This window comes from Macrobrachium nipponense, chromosome 12, assembly GCF_015104395.2.
Source record: "Macrobrachium nipponense isolate FS-2020 chromosome 12, ASM1510439v2, whole genome shotgun sequence".
Taxonomy (NCBI): domain Eukaryota; kingdom Metazoa; phylum Arthropoda; class Malacostraca; order Decapoda; family Palaemonidae; genus Macrobrachium; species Macrobrachium nipponense.
This window is the reverse complement of record NC_087205.1, coordinates 68,211,061-68,224,984: the sequence shown is the minus strand read 5'-3', so window position 1 is coordinate 68,224,984 and position 13,924 is coordinate 68,211,061. Positions and strand designations below refer to the sequence as shown.

The following is a 13,924-nucleotide window of genomic DNA, read 5'->3' as shown; positions in this document are numbered from 1 at the left end:
GTTGAATGCAAATGAACCAGGTAGGAAGAGACGAAACCTTTTGGTGAGGCAGGTATAAAAGGAGGACTGAATCTTATACTACAAACTAGCTAGAGTCAGGGTAAACTATGTTTACCCCGCTGATACTTGCTGGGAATTTCCAGAGCTTCCAAGGACTTTAATGGTAGTGACGTTTGAACACCTGTCGGCGATTTGCCATCCAGTATACTTTTTTCAACTCAATCCGAAGTTCATCGTTGGAAAATTTTACAATTTAATTTGAGGGTTGGCTACTGCCGCCCTGACATCATGGTGCTTTTTCGTGGGAAAGAGTCCAGGATTGGCTTGCTTAATTAACTGTACAGGATGTTTGTTGCCTGATGCCTTTAAATGGATAAAGTTCCACCTTTTCCCTCCTAAAAAAAAGAAAGGCGGGGAAAAAAAAAAAAAACCCCCCCCCCCCCGCCCCCCCCGACGAAGATGAGGAGGTCCTAGACAGAAATGGCTCGTAATGGTTGTAATCTGGCGGGCAAAGGAAGATACATCTTGTGGAACGGGGTAGTACCTTCCAAGGTTCCCACCTCATCAAAGGATCTTCATTCTTTGCTAAAAGCTACGTTCCCGGAGAAAGTAGGAACTGCTCTTTTTCTCCTGTGGGAAGGCAACTGAAATATTATCCGGGTCTCTGGATAGAGCCGCACGTTCTTTGAAATTTCTTGCTCCTGAAAGCTAAAGCTTAATACAGAATAGGGTTTTTTGCTTAGAGCATTATAAAAACGAGCATGTTGCAATTTATCGGTTTCGGAAGCCCGAGTTTTAGAACATCGTTTAAGAACCATGAAACTGACGTAGGCCTTAACAGACAAGGCCTAAGCCTAGCACATGCCTTAGGAATAGACGAGGAAGTAAGTAATCGCCGTCAAGTCTATGTAAATCCAAATTGGAAATATCCTTGTTTTTCAAAAGCTGACATTGTTTGTCGTAATCCGTGCTAGCTGCTAAACCTTTTTTTCAAATAAGGAGCTGCAAAAAAGGATATAGCTGAATTAACTGTCATGATTATAATAGCCGAATCTCTCAGGAAGGTTGCTAACTTTTTGACAGCAGGCATCACATACTTTGCCTCAAAGTCGAATCCCTTTTATCGGTATTTCGCCAAGAATATCAATATTGACGATGGTCAATATTCGTCATCTCTTTTTGTTTTTGGCACCGGGGGCAAACTTCATGAAATCCATCAAAGTTAGGGTTTTTGAGAATCCCTGAGGGAAGGCGAACACGAGTACTTTCATTTGTACTGACTGGGAGAGCTTGGGAACTGGGGTGGATCGGAAGAGGAACGAAGGCCCAGCTTCCAAAATTAAGAGGATACCAGTTTGCTTCCTTCGGCCAGTCCTGGTGGGGGCTACTAGAGCCCATTGCCCTTGAACCCTTGCAAGTCCTTGAGGTTTTGTTCAATACTTTCATGAGGAGATTCCACTGTAGGGAAGGGAAACGTAAATCCTTGTTCTCCCCATTGGTTCCAGTCCTAGAGCCAGGGCGTCCGTGGCATAGGCCAGAGGGTCCCAGGTTGGGGGCTACATAACACGGTAGTTTGGTGTTCGCTTGTGATTCGCGAAGAGGTCCCACCGTTAGCCCTTTGGGACTCTTTGAAGGATCCATTGGTAACGAACCTGTTTTCACCAGTGACCCAATTCCGACTCTAGGGTTAGCTGATCGGGAATAAGGGGCGTATTGCTATGACGTTTTCTTACTCCAGCATATGTGAGTGGAGGAAAGATTGCCAACTGAACTTGTCTGCCAGGGAAGGAAAGATCGGCTATTTCATGGACGTGATTTTAGATGACGTGACTTTGGAGCCTCCTCTGTTTATTACAAATGTACTGACACCTGCCTTGTCCAGGACTCAGCTTTTATGTGGGAGTACTTGGGTTGGGCGTAACCTTTTTTAGAGTCAAGAAGCACTGCCATTGCCTCCAGTACGTTTATATGGCAACTGACGGAACTGAGGTACGACCAAGTCCCTTGAGAACCTTTTTGAACCCTGGGAATACCCCTCCCCAAGCCCAGCCCTTAAGGACCGTCTGTGTGGATGGTGACCCCTGGTGGAGGGAACTGAAGGGGGTACTGACATTGATAAAATTTTTTGACTCTCGCCCATGGCCGAAGTCGATTCTTTAGAATCAGAGGCACCTGAGGAATATTTTTGTCCCTGGACCAGACGTTTGGGCTCGCGAGCGCCAGATTCTGGTCTTAGGTCCTTTCAGTTTGGCTTTTCATTAAGAACGTTTGTCCACTGATGCAAACTGGAGAGAACCCAGGATCCTTCCTGGCTCTCCTTGACGCTAGTTTGTGACTTAGAAATTGCTTTGACTGTGACTTTGCTATTTCTTTCCTTTTGGTTGATGGGAATCGACAGGAGTGTGGGATGATAGAGTTCCATTTGAATGCCCAGCCACTGAAAGTTTGACTCTGGAAGTCGAGTCCTTGGATTTGGTCCTGTTTATTTTGAAGCCTAGATATTCCAGGAACTGAATCACTTTCAGAGTAGCTTCTTTGCATTGCCTAATTCCTCGACTGATGGGGCCCAGATCAACCAATCGTCGAGATACGCTACTACCATGATCCCTTGCGATCTGAGTTGTTGCACTACCACTTTCCGCTAAGCTTCGTGAAAACGCTCCTGGGTGGCCACGTTGAGTTCCCGAAATGGAACTAACTTCCTTGAAGGAGAATGTCTTGGTCTCCCTATCTTGAAACCCAGATACGGGACGGAAGTGTCCCTTGCAACAATGGGATATGATAGGTAAAGCGTCTGTAAGAAATCGATAGAGGTGGTGAACGGCCCCACGGGGAAAGTAGGGTCCCACCCTGTTGAGATCGTGAAGCTATTGAACTTTGGTCACCCCCCTTGTCCGCAAGGCGGGAATTGGCTAAGTTTAAGCGGGAACAAGTCCTAAGATTACCCTTCTTTTTTGTTTTTTTTGAGCCTTTCTTTGTTTGGCACAGCTGAAACAAGCGACCTTGAATTTTAATCTCTTGACTCTCGCTATAGCTCCTTTTTGAAGGAGATCGTCTGCGTACTCTGTCAAAATTCCTTGGAAAGGAAGTTGGAACGGAAAGGTCTGGATGGAGGTGGGTTTCCGTCAACCAGCTCCAACCCAGAACCTTTTTGACACTATGCTCTGAGCCCCCCCAGTTGGCTGAAGTTCCGATCCGGTGGCGAAAGTGAAACAGCCTCCCCCCTACCTGCAAGTTTCTTCATTGGTTCTGGTAACCCATGCCTCGGCCTCCTCTGAAGTGCTTTCCCCTGTTAAAGAAAGGGGCCTCCCGATCCTCTCGCCACGAAAGGAACGCTTTACCTCTACCTCCCTTACCCGACGGCTGGTCCATACTTCTGAGAAAGTCTTGACTCTCGAAGGCTTGATTGTAAGCTGGAGAGAGTGGCGTAAGAAGGTTGGAGGGCTGAGGGGCTGAGGGGATATCACATAACAAATTGGCTGTGGGATTGACCTTTAGAAGTGTGGGAGGTTGGGGCTGTCTGCACCTAACGGTAAAAAAACTGTTGGAACTTGTTGAGGACAAATGCGTAGTTGCTTCTTCTTGGTAAGGTTGGAAACGCCTGGGTTTTCCTTTTGTCCTGCCCTTACCTTTAGGAGTCAGGTCTTTGCCTCCTCTTAGCCGAAAGGCCCCAACGATCCATAAGGCTCTGGTTTAACCTGGGTAGCCTCGTGACTGGACCTCCTTAACCATAGCTTCTGGGAAGGGAAAGATCTTGCTTCCCCGAATGCTAGAACGAGAGTAACCTATTCAGTTCCTAAGGCCGAATGGTTGCCTCGCTTGTATGGACGAGTGCTTCCTACAATTTCGTCCGAGCAGTGGCAAACTCAAACATATCTGACTGTACCAGTTTGAGTCAGGGCTTTTGGTCATGAGCTTAAAAATCGGTTCTGAATCCATAAGCCAATGGTAAGCGTACCTCAGACATAGCCATAGAAATTGATTGGGATCTGGCCTAGACGCGATTTTGCATCAAACTTCAGCCTGAATAAGGCTCATCTGGGAGCCTGGGTTAGCTTTTTCACCAACCTGCTCCAATAGCACAGTCCGGTTTTGAGTGTTTGCCCAGCTGAGAATGTATTCGGCAAGTCCCCTTCCCACAATTCTTCTCCAACTGAGGGGAGCAACGGAGAAGTGGATCCGCTTTCCTTCAAACTGCGGTATAGGTTCCCGCCCTTCTGGGGCACCGCATGGGTAAATGGTCGACCCTCGCGATCTTTGGTTTATCAACGGGAGGGGCGGGGTACTCTCATGCCATTGGTAAAAATGGTAAAGGGTACGCTTGAAATGGTTGTAATCTTGGTGTTAGAACAATCCATTCCTCTAGAACACCTGAGCCATTCTCTATGAGCCTGGTCTCGTGAGGTAGAGGACTGTCTCCTTAATTGGTACCTTATCGTTCCCGCATCCATAGCCGACGGTTGTAAGCCTTGCGTAGCCTATGAACGGAGGCTGGAGGTCCTTCCGGGAAGAACTCGAAGTCCTCTATTCTTCGAGTCCCAAATTCCGGTATAGAGATGAGACCGTCCTGGAAGGGGGCGTATGACGCTACTCTCCACGGATTGTTCATAGAGAACTGAGGTAGTGAGTCATACGGAGGAAGTTGGGATCCACTCGTGTTGGACAGTGGAGGAGAGGCTAGAGGAGCTTCTCTCAGCCCGGCTATAATGGAGTCCTGGGAAGTAATCCTGTCCGACAGACGAGAGATCATTTGCTCCATGCTACTCTTTAAGGACCCAACCAGGTCCCCACCTGTGCAGGCCAGCATGGAGTCCAAAGCCGGAGCTGCTGCGGAGGTGGAGGGGAGGCTCTGAATCGGAACCAAAGGTAGCGGAACTGGTGATTCTGCCGGAGTGCGAGATCTCTCTCTGGAGGATTTACTCCTCGAGGACTTAGAGCCGGAGCTAGAAGCTTTAGACCTGGATGCTCCGGGATTCCCACCGCCGGAGACTTACGGGAGGAGGATGAAGCCGAAGTCGTCTTCTTAGACGACGACGACGTCTTAGTCAAAGTCATCACCTTAGACTTGACCTTAGGTCTAACCGAAGCACCAGGAGGAAGAATATATTTCGTCACCCGTAAAGCCTTGGAAGGATGGAGAGGTTGCAGGAGTAGAAGAAACAGTTACGCCCAAGGGTGACCCTTGGGTGTCCACCGTACCTACCTCGACCAACAGGTCGTCTATACCTACCATAGGTTCAACATTAATATCTAGGGTCGCGACATCCGTAGAGATATCCTGGTCCTGATCAGTTAATGAGGTGGCCAGCTGTTGTTGGATGAAGGCGATAGTCGGATCCGCTTCTATCGGGTCGACGTATCCTGTCGCCTTGCCTCCGGGGAAGATTAGTAATGCCAACCGCTTCTCTAGGATGTAGGGCTGTCCCTTGGCGGCATTTTTCCCAAAACCGCCGACCCAGGCCCGCAGGGTAGCCAGTGCGGTACTCTCTTACCGCCGGAGCCTGGAAGAGGGCGTAGTTTAGATTTAAGAATCACTTAAAACTAAAACTTAAAGTATAACTTAAATTAATTGCCTTAAGTTATATGATGAAAACTTAAGCGCTAAAAAAGAAGCGGAGCAGCTATTGGAGATGTAAAACTTACCCCTTCCAAAGCTGGCTCACCAGATCGTAACATATGGTACACGTCTCATGGTACCAGACCTGGATGTCCCCGAGCGGAGTCGCGCATGGAGCATGGGACCGGCAAACTTCGTGTCCACAAGGGTCCTGAAGTGTGGCGGAACATCCCGGATGCTCACAGTTGGTGGCCTGTAAGTGGTGGGGAGACACATGAGTATCTTAAAAAAAACATCACTTACAGTCTAAAGGACAGAAGAGCTCCGATGCATGCCGGAGCTCGGAAGAAAAAATTTGTGCATAACCCCTCCCTGCATCGCCTGAATAGGCTATATCCCGGAGAGATCCGGTAAGATATGTAAGGGAGGGGGATGGTTTTAAGGTTCTTAAGATAAACTTAAAGATAACTTAAACCTAACACACAAGCAAACGGACTAAGCCAGTGCGTAGCGGAGTGTAGTAACTCAGCAAAACGGTAAGGTTAGTAGAGACCCACTGTATGCTCCGGTCCACCCTACTGGGTGGACTAACAACTTTCCGCTGGATACCAGGACTCCGATCAGGAAGGAGCCCTAGTAAGATGGGAAAGAGCGAGAAGACATACAGGCTCAAGCTAGCCCGGAGCGACAAGGTAGCGCGGAGGGTGGCAAGGCCAGTACCCCCCACTCCGTACCAACCGGCCGGACCGAGAAGCCGGAGAGGTCGAGACCAGTCTGGTCTGTCCCGACTCCCTAGCCCCTCCGCCTGAGGGGAGAGAGGGAGGCAGGCTCGGGTATGAGGAGCGAGCATGGGCAGACCGACCCGCCCCCGCCCGACTCTATGGAAGAGCGGGAGGGGGGGGAAGAATGACTGGACAGGCGTCTGGCTGGCCCGTGATCACGAAGTGACCACGAGGCGGTAAGACCAAATACGACAACTAAGCCTAGGACAACCACTGATCAGGGAAATGCTATCAGGAAGCATACTGAACTGAAAAGCGGAGGCAATAAGCCCACTGGGCGGCCGAACCAACTGATCAGAGAGATGCTATAGGGAAGCAACCGAACTGATGAGCGGTAGTATAGGCCTCAAAGAGCCAGGACCTAGGCTAAGCCAGACGCCTTAACTAACCTAACAATAATAAAATATACAGTTATATAAATAAATAAATGAAAGAAAGAAAACAATATAGCAGGAGAAAAAATCCAGGAGTGTACGACTAACCCGAAGGCAAGTCTACCACTCAAAGCTAGTCAGAGGCCGATACTAAGAACCTGGACTAGGGTCTGGATAAGAAAAGCCTACGTAAGGTAAAATACATGCATGCATGACAAACCTGAGTTAGACCGTACCCTAAGTAAAGCGGATAATCATAAAGAGCGAAGATAAAATAGGGGATGTTCTAGTTGGGAGACCAAGAACGAACCCATCACGAGGCAGAACCATGCTGCCATGCTTCCGACCCCGAGATCGTATTTATACCTAAAAACGGCAAATACTGTCTCAGGGCCGGAAAAAACCAACTAACCGTAAATACTGAGTACTTAACTTAGTTGCTGCGATAGCTGCACGCTCCATAATAGAAAATCCAATGAAAGGGCACAAAAAACACCAGAGAGAAAAATATCACAAACCTCGTGTGGGGCGCTAACTTGAAAAGGATGGCCACCAGAGGCGCAGCAGTCGGCAGCATGGGATGGAGTAGTAGTAGTACGAGCTGGCTCACTCTGTGGGTCGGCTCCCACCTTTGGAGGGGGATTTTGTAGTTATGGGAGATTTCTATTGCATTTTGGCTCGTGGTAGTGGTCTCACTCGCCTAGTGTTCATACCGACACCCTCCTGGAGGGTGAGCGAGTCAGTTATACTGACCTTTTTCTTTATTTTATTTATTCTCTGGTATGTTAGTACATTTACCCTAGAAATAATAGATTAAAGGATATTTCGCGCAGCGACACGAGCTGAGCCCAGAAAAGTAAAATTTGTTGTTTTTCTTCACATTTGTATGTGTGATCTTCACACCATTTGTCAAATAGTATAATAGTGATTGCATATCAAAATAGTGTACTAGTGATTGCGTATGTGATCTATTAAAGAAAAATGGTGTTTTATTACGAGTTTCCTAACATGTAAAGATCATCAAATTATTAGTTATAATATTGTCTGTTCGTCACTTTTTATCATTTCACCTAATATATAAATGTTTTAAATTTCCATTACATCGTTGTTTTAGCTCGAATGTATTAGAGAAATGAGATAATGATAGATTAATAGCATAATTCTGGCACAAAATTGCACCATATTTGGCATAAATTCTTGCTTGGACCGACTAGCATAATTTAGCAAAACGGTTGGTAACACTGGTGACGCCACTCAGCATTGTTTAAAGTCCGCAACTAAGTTTACAAACATTCAAACATGTGTCGTCTTGTACACCTTGCGCGCATTTCGTTTGCTTTTTCGTGGTATCAACTCTATACGCAATTACCTTTTGATACATCATGGGTCCCACATTACTACTGGCTATCTATTAAAACCTTTGGCTATTGTTAATCTCTGAAATAATGGAAAAGCGTTTTCCTTCTTCAAAATGTTTCCATCATTTCCAACTCCAAAATAAACCTTAAGTTTCGTCTATCCTCTCCTGCATGAAAGTGATGAGCGAAAAAAAAGATTTAATCAACGACCGTTGCTTGATTTTTTTTTCCAAGCGTAGACATATTCTAAAACCATGCTCACTTGAGGCACGAGTTTCAGTAGCAAATGCAATACGTATTTAAGTGTTAGGTTTGGAATGAAGGCAATGTTACGTACGTAGGTTACATGTGCGGTTCGGTAGCGAATGCATCTTTAAGCTTTGTTAAGCTTTCCGGTAAAGAAGAAGTTAGTCATAGTTTATATCAGAGAAGCCACTATGCCATAATTAATGTGCGTAGTAATTAAAGAAATTAGAAGAATCTTTTATGTCGTACTGTAATACGTTAATGTTTACGTGTAAGATTTGGTAGTGAACCAGTTACATACGTAACATGTTCGGTTCGGTAGCAACGCAATCTAAGCTTTTTAAGCGTGCCGGTAAAGAAGAGGTTAGCCTTAGGTTAACTCAGAATCCGCTACGGTATACATTAATTATAGAAATTAAGTAGATTCTTTTATGTCTACTGTAAAAATACGTCATTGTTTACGTGAGATTTGGTAGTGAAACCACTGTCACATACGTAACATGTGCCGTTCGGTAGCGAACGCAATCTTAATCTTTGTTAGGCTTGCTGGTAAAGAGGAAGTTAGCCTAGCTTAATCAGAGAAGCCGCTATGGTATAGAATAATTATAGAAATTAAGACGATTCTTTTATGTCTACTGTAAAAAGATGTCAATGTTTACGTATGAGGTCTGGTAGTGACACAGTTTACATATGCAACGCATGCGCGGTAACGAACGCAATCTGTATGCTTCGTTTATAAGCGTCGTCGTAAAAAGAAAGAAAAAAAAAAAAAGAGGTTAGCTTGATATTAAACTCAAGAGATGCTGGTACGTAATGGTATAGTAATTAAAGACATTAAGAAGATTCTTTTACTTATGCGTACGTATATATGTAACATGCAGTACCATAATAATTGTCAAAGTCCAATAAGCTTGATACCAGCCCAGATATTGGACAATTTGCCGTAAAAGACGCACCTTTTTTATAAGGACATTTATGAAACAAAATCGTTAGTATCATAACATACATTTTACTGAAAGATAATTTTCAAGCGATTTTGTATACAGTATTGCAGTCGACTCCGTAAAAGATTTACAATAAATTAATATCGAATGTAAATGTTTTTAGGCTTATAGCGAGATATGGTTTCTTTACTACTATAGTCCCGATATAAACCACCAGGGCTGCGCTATGGTTTGTTTACATCCTTAAATGCCGACTTACTGTAGGCAAATTTTTGCAAGTTTTTGATAAATATAAATTGGGTTTAATTTTAATAGTTTATTAATTTACTGTAAAATTTCACTTTGACTTGCTTTTCAATGTTTTTATTATGTTAGCAACACGTTTTATGCCTACCACTACACTACGTTCTACTTACTATTTACCTAGGTAGCCTATGGATCTTGGTCAACAATCAGTTGGACACAGGCTAGTTTTCTTTTATACAGTGTATTATACATTTAAAATTATAAATATACGTTTAACATGATATTTATTTAACTTTTAACTTTAGTTGTAATTTACATGTAATGTATTGTATAAAAAGGCAAGTTAGGGTAATAACTGATGGCCAAGAACGGATTAATCCATTTTCAGTTATTTCTTATGGGAAAACTTGATTCATTTCTCAAAATAATCGAATTTCGACGTTCCTTCTGGAACGAATTATCGTCGAGAACCGAGGCTCTACTGTACCTTGGAACAACTCACTTATTTGATTCTCATGAACAGCAATTTCACACCTAATAATTAATAGCCTACCCTAACTGGTATTTTGAGATTTTCATAATTCTGAAATATCCACTCTTTCAATTTCAGTTTTATATCAGTCTAATGAATTGCCTATAAAAATATATACAATACAGTACCGGATGGTTTACCTTTAAAAACATAACCAACTGCTATAGCAGTTATACCTACACTTACTGGGTATGCTTACAAAATATGTATATGTAAAATACAAAAAAACATACAATATATGAAAAAAAAAACTATTGTTTTAACACAAGTTACTAAACAATACATACTTACTCTGCAGCAACAACCAATCTGCCCCTTTCTCTGGTACAGTGCATTATCTTTATTGCCATTCATTTAATGCGGTCCTATATAGTATTGCACATAATAAAGTAGTGTGATACATATTTTTCAGTCTGTGTATGTGGGTGTTAACACACTTATACATTTGTTTTTGAGAGAGCATAGAAAACTATGCAGAATGGTTTGTTGTAATGCACTGCGTGCGCATACATAAATAAACATGCATACACAGCCTGCACAGCCTCACAAAATGCTATTTTCAAAAATTCAACCAGGCTTACCAACTTAATGGCTTAAGTAATTATTCATCACTATTTCTTATAATTAATAACCACTTACTATTCCAATGACTACCACTCAGCAAAACATGGGTATAGACAGCAGCAAGAAATGTTAAACATCTGAAGTGAAAAACAGCTCTTTGTGATGTTAGTTCAAGTAACTAATGGTTTCTTGCAATATACTGCACTTAATTATACATTACTCAGAAAATGACCACTGCTGTACTAGCCATTTTAAAACACTGGTGATATCTCATGACAGACCTAACAATACGCAACTAGTATATGAATAGGCCAAATCTCCAAAAGTTCCTACCTGCTCCACTTCTACGAGCCGACATTTCCGCTACAGACGTCCAAACATCTGACTCTGGACTGTAACACTCAACAGATGCTAAACACTGACGTGATGCGCCATCATAGCCCCCAACCTTAAAAGTAACAAAATAAATGAGGAAGTTATCTTTCAGGATTAAAATAAAATCCACAGATCATTTCTTGTAAAAGTAAGAGGAAAATAATTCCTTTTAATTTTTTCTGTCCATAAAATGGACTTAAAGATTGAATAAGAAAATTTAAGTACAGTAATCCAACTGTTATTCTAGCTATCATTTAGTTTTTGCAGAACTACCCTTTCCTTGTTACATGTTACACTGGATACTCAGGTGGTGTGGGTGGTGAATACCTCTCACTGACTTGTACTTTCAGATGCTTGCCCACTGCCGCTTGCTAGATGCGAATAGATAACTTTACTCTGAGCGATTTTTGACCATTTTGCCGATGTCAGGGAAGGGTTTGTGATGCATTTTCAGAAACTAGAAGGATTGGTCAATACAATGCTATGCAAAACTCAAAACTGACAAAAGTGGTGAATACCCTCCTCTGCAACTAAACGCCTCATATATACCGTATGTACACTTTCTTCCTGTGTCTGACATAGACACTTCAGTAATATATGGGGTTCGTGTTGCTGAATTACTCTGTTAATGAGGAAACCTGTACATGAAGATGAGTATGCAAAGAAAAAAAAAGTATCTTATATTGATGGGTAAATCTGAGTATACATGATTTTAGGAGAAAAAAGTTCTTTAAGAAATGAAAATGGGTTGGTGAACTAGTGGATTTTACAAGATGCAAATGAAAATATCCTACCCGATAAGAATTTTTATCATGACATAGATTTGAGAACCCTTGTGGAACTCACTGTTGACCATATTAGGCAGAATATTCATGATCAGGTTTACCTGTCAGTTCACCCATGACTATTTGACAGATGAGTGTCTAAATTAAAAGAGCAAGAGTAAAATTGTCAGTTGGATTGTCAAATTGAGGTTAGCACCCTCATTTCTTATTGTCTTCATTGTGACAATACTATCACAAGGATGGACACTGCTGGGTGATGAGGAAGGGGTGGAAGTACTATATATTGACTAGCTGTCATAGCAATTCACTGAATAATTATTTGCAAAAAATTTGGCAACTTGCACTGTTTTGTTAAGAAATATTCATAATAAGTGTATTTTGATGTTATTTTCATGACTAAATATATTTATTACAATAAAAAATATGTACTAATTTTCAAATACATATTAATGTTAAGTTTAATATGATTAAATAATAACATTTAATAATAAATATAATTCTCTCTCTCTATTCTCCCTTCCTTCTCATATCTCTCTCTCTCTTTCTTTCTTACTGTGATGAGAAAATTTTTTATGTGTAAGTACATTTGTTGTATTAGTTTTGTATGATAAATAAATGATTTACCTAATATTAGTGTTCACTGCTACTGCTAAGCTGAGCTGCTTAAGCAGGAAAATAACCACAACCTGTTGTCTTTGTGCAAACAAATCAGTTAGGTTTACATTTGGTATGGAAGAATGTGACCCATTAGGGGATTCTGTGTCATTCTACTGTTAACAGTAAGGAAATTCAAATAAGCTTGAAATAAAATATCACTGATAAGTTTGTCCGACAAAACTTGCTTGTCAGGCGGGAGTTTCCCTGAGTTTAGCTGCATCTGTTTTCCCAGCAATAACAAATTCATCATCTCGTCTGCACACTGACATACTCTCCCCTATCATTATAATAACTTTTCAGCTGAACTAATTATATTATGGTTTTGGTGCTGCTAGATTCATATGTACCATTTGCTACAGAAATTTGTCTTCAACTCTGACCATTGTCATGACTTTTTTTTTGTACTTCTCATCTATTCTTTACTTATTATTTTCCACAAACAAGGTTGAGCCCAATACATATTGTATCAATTCTGATCAAAATTCTTTATCTGCCTGTTTTGTAGTAGTACACATTCTAGTCAAAGCAGTGAGATACACCCCAGGAGAAAGCTAGATGAGAGAAAAATCACAAAATTGTTGCTTACCCGTCCACACAACCTGACAGTCAGTTGGAGGAACTAAGGTAATTCTATCAGTTCATCCATTCTGATGAGAGGACTGGTTCCGCCCATAAACTGTTGTCTACACAAGTTTTGATGCCGGATTCAATGAACTACTAGAATTGACAGGTAAACCTGATCATGAAATCTGCACTACAAGAAATACTGGAATGGAAGAGCTTTAATTTCCAGTTGTCAGTGTGTAAGGGGTAAAAAGTACTGTTTGTATGGGTCTTAAATGTGCTGTGGGTGAGTTTTTGTGTATGCAAACAAAAAAGGCAATGTTGCAGAAGGTTTCTGAACAATTTTATTTCTTCTGAAAATAGATGAGCCATCAATTCATTTCAACTTCCAACAAATGATGACTGATATTTATGAAAAACTAAAATAATTTCACTGGAATTTTTATAAAATACAACCGTACAGACTTACAGCATAAAGAAGTCCACTAACAACACCAACACCAACTGATGATCGTCTCGTAGACATTGGAGCAATCATGCGCCACTCATAAGACTTAGAATCATACATCTCGGCACTATTTAATCCAGTGGAACCATCAAAACCACCCACCTAGTGGAAAAAATCTGTAATTAATAATGATCTTATATTTATATAATATATAAGAACAATGTACATATACTACACTAACTTTAACATAAAAAAATACACACACACTTCAAAGGCAAAATAAGAGAGTACAAATATTACAGAAAAAATCAACATTGAGAATCTACTAATGGATTATAAGACTTGTTCATCGATTAAATGAATTATCAGGTATTATCAGGTAAATTATGTAAAATTAAACTAAAACAGATTTTTGAAACAATTTGTATTAATCCTAGGATACAAACCAAAGCCTCTCATATATAAGTATCCTTAAGCATTAGCTCCAGAATT

General features: G+C 41.7%; 1 protein-coding gene across 1 annotated transcript in view; it reads right to left on the bottom strand.

Moving 5' to 3' along the window:
• LOC135224576 (ring canal kelch homolog) overlaps nt 1-13,924 on the bottom strand; it is a gene marked incomplete in the record, with an annotated part of 536,926 nt that overhangs the window by 49,764 nt on the left and 473,238 nt on the right. The window contains 2 exon segments of the mRNA XM_064263711.1: nt 10,937-11,051; nt 13,454-13,594. Of these exon segments, the coding sequence (XP_064119781.1) occupies nt 10,937-11,051; nt 13,454-13,594 (256 nt within the window).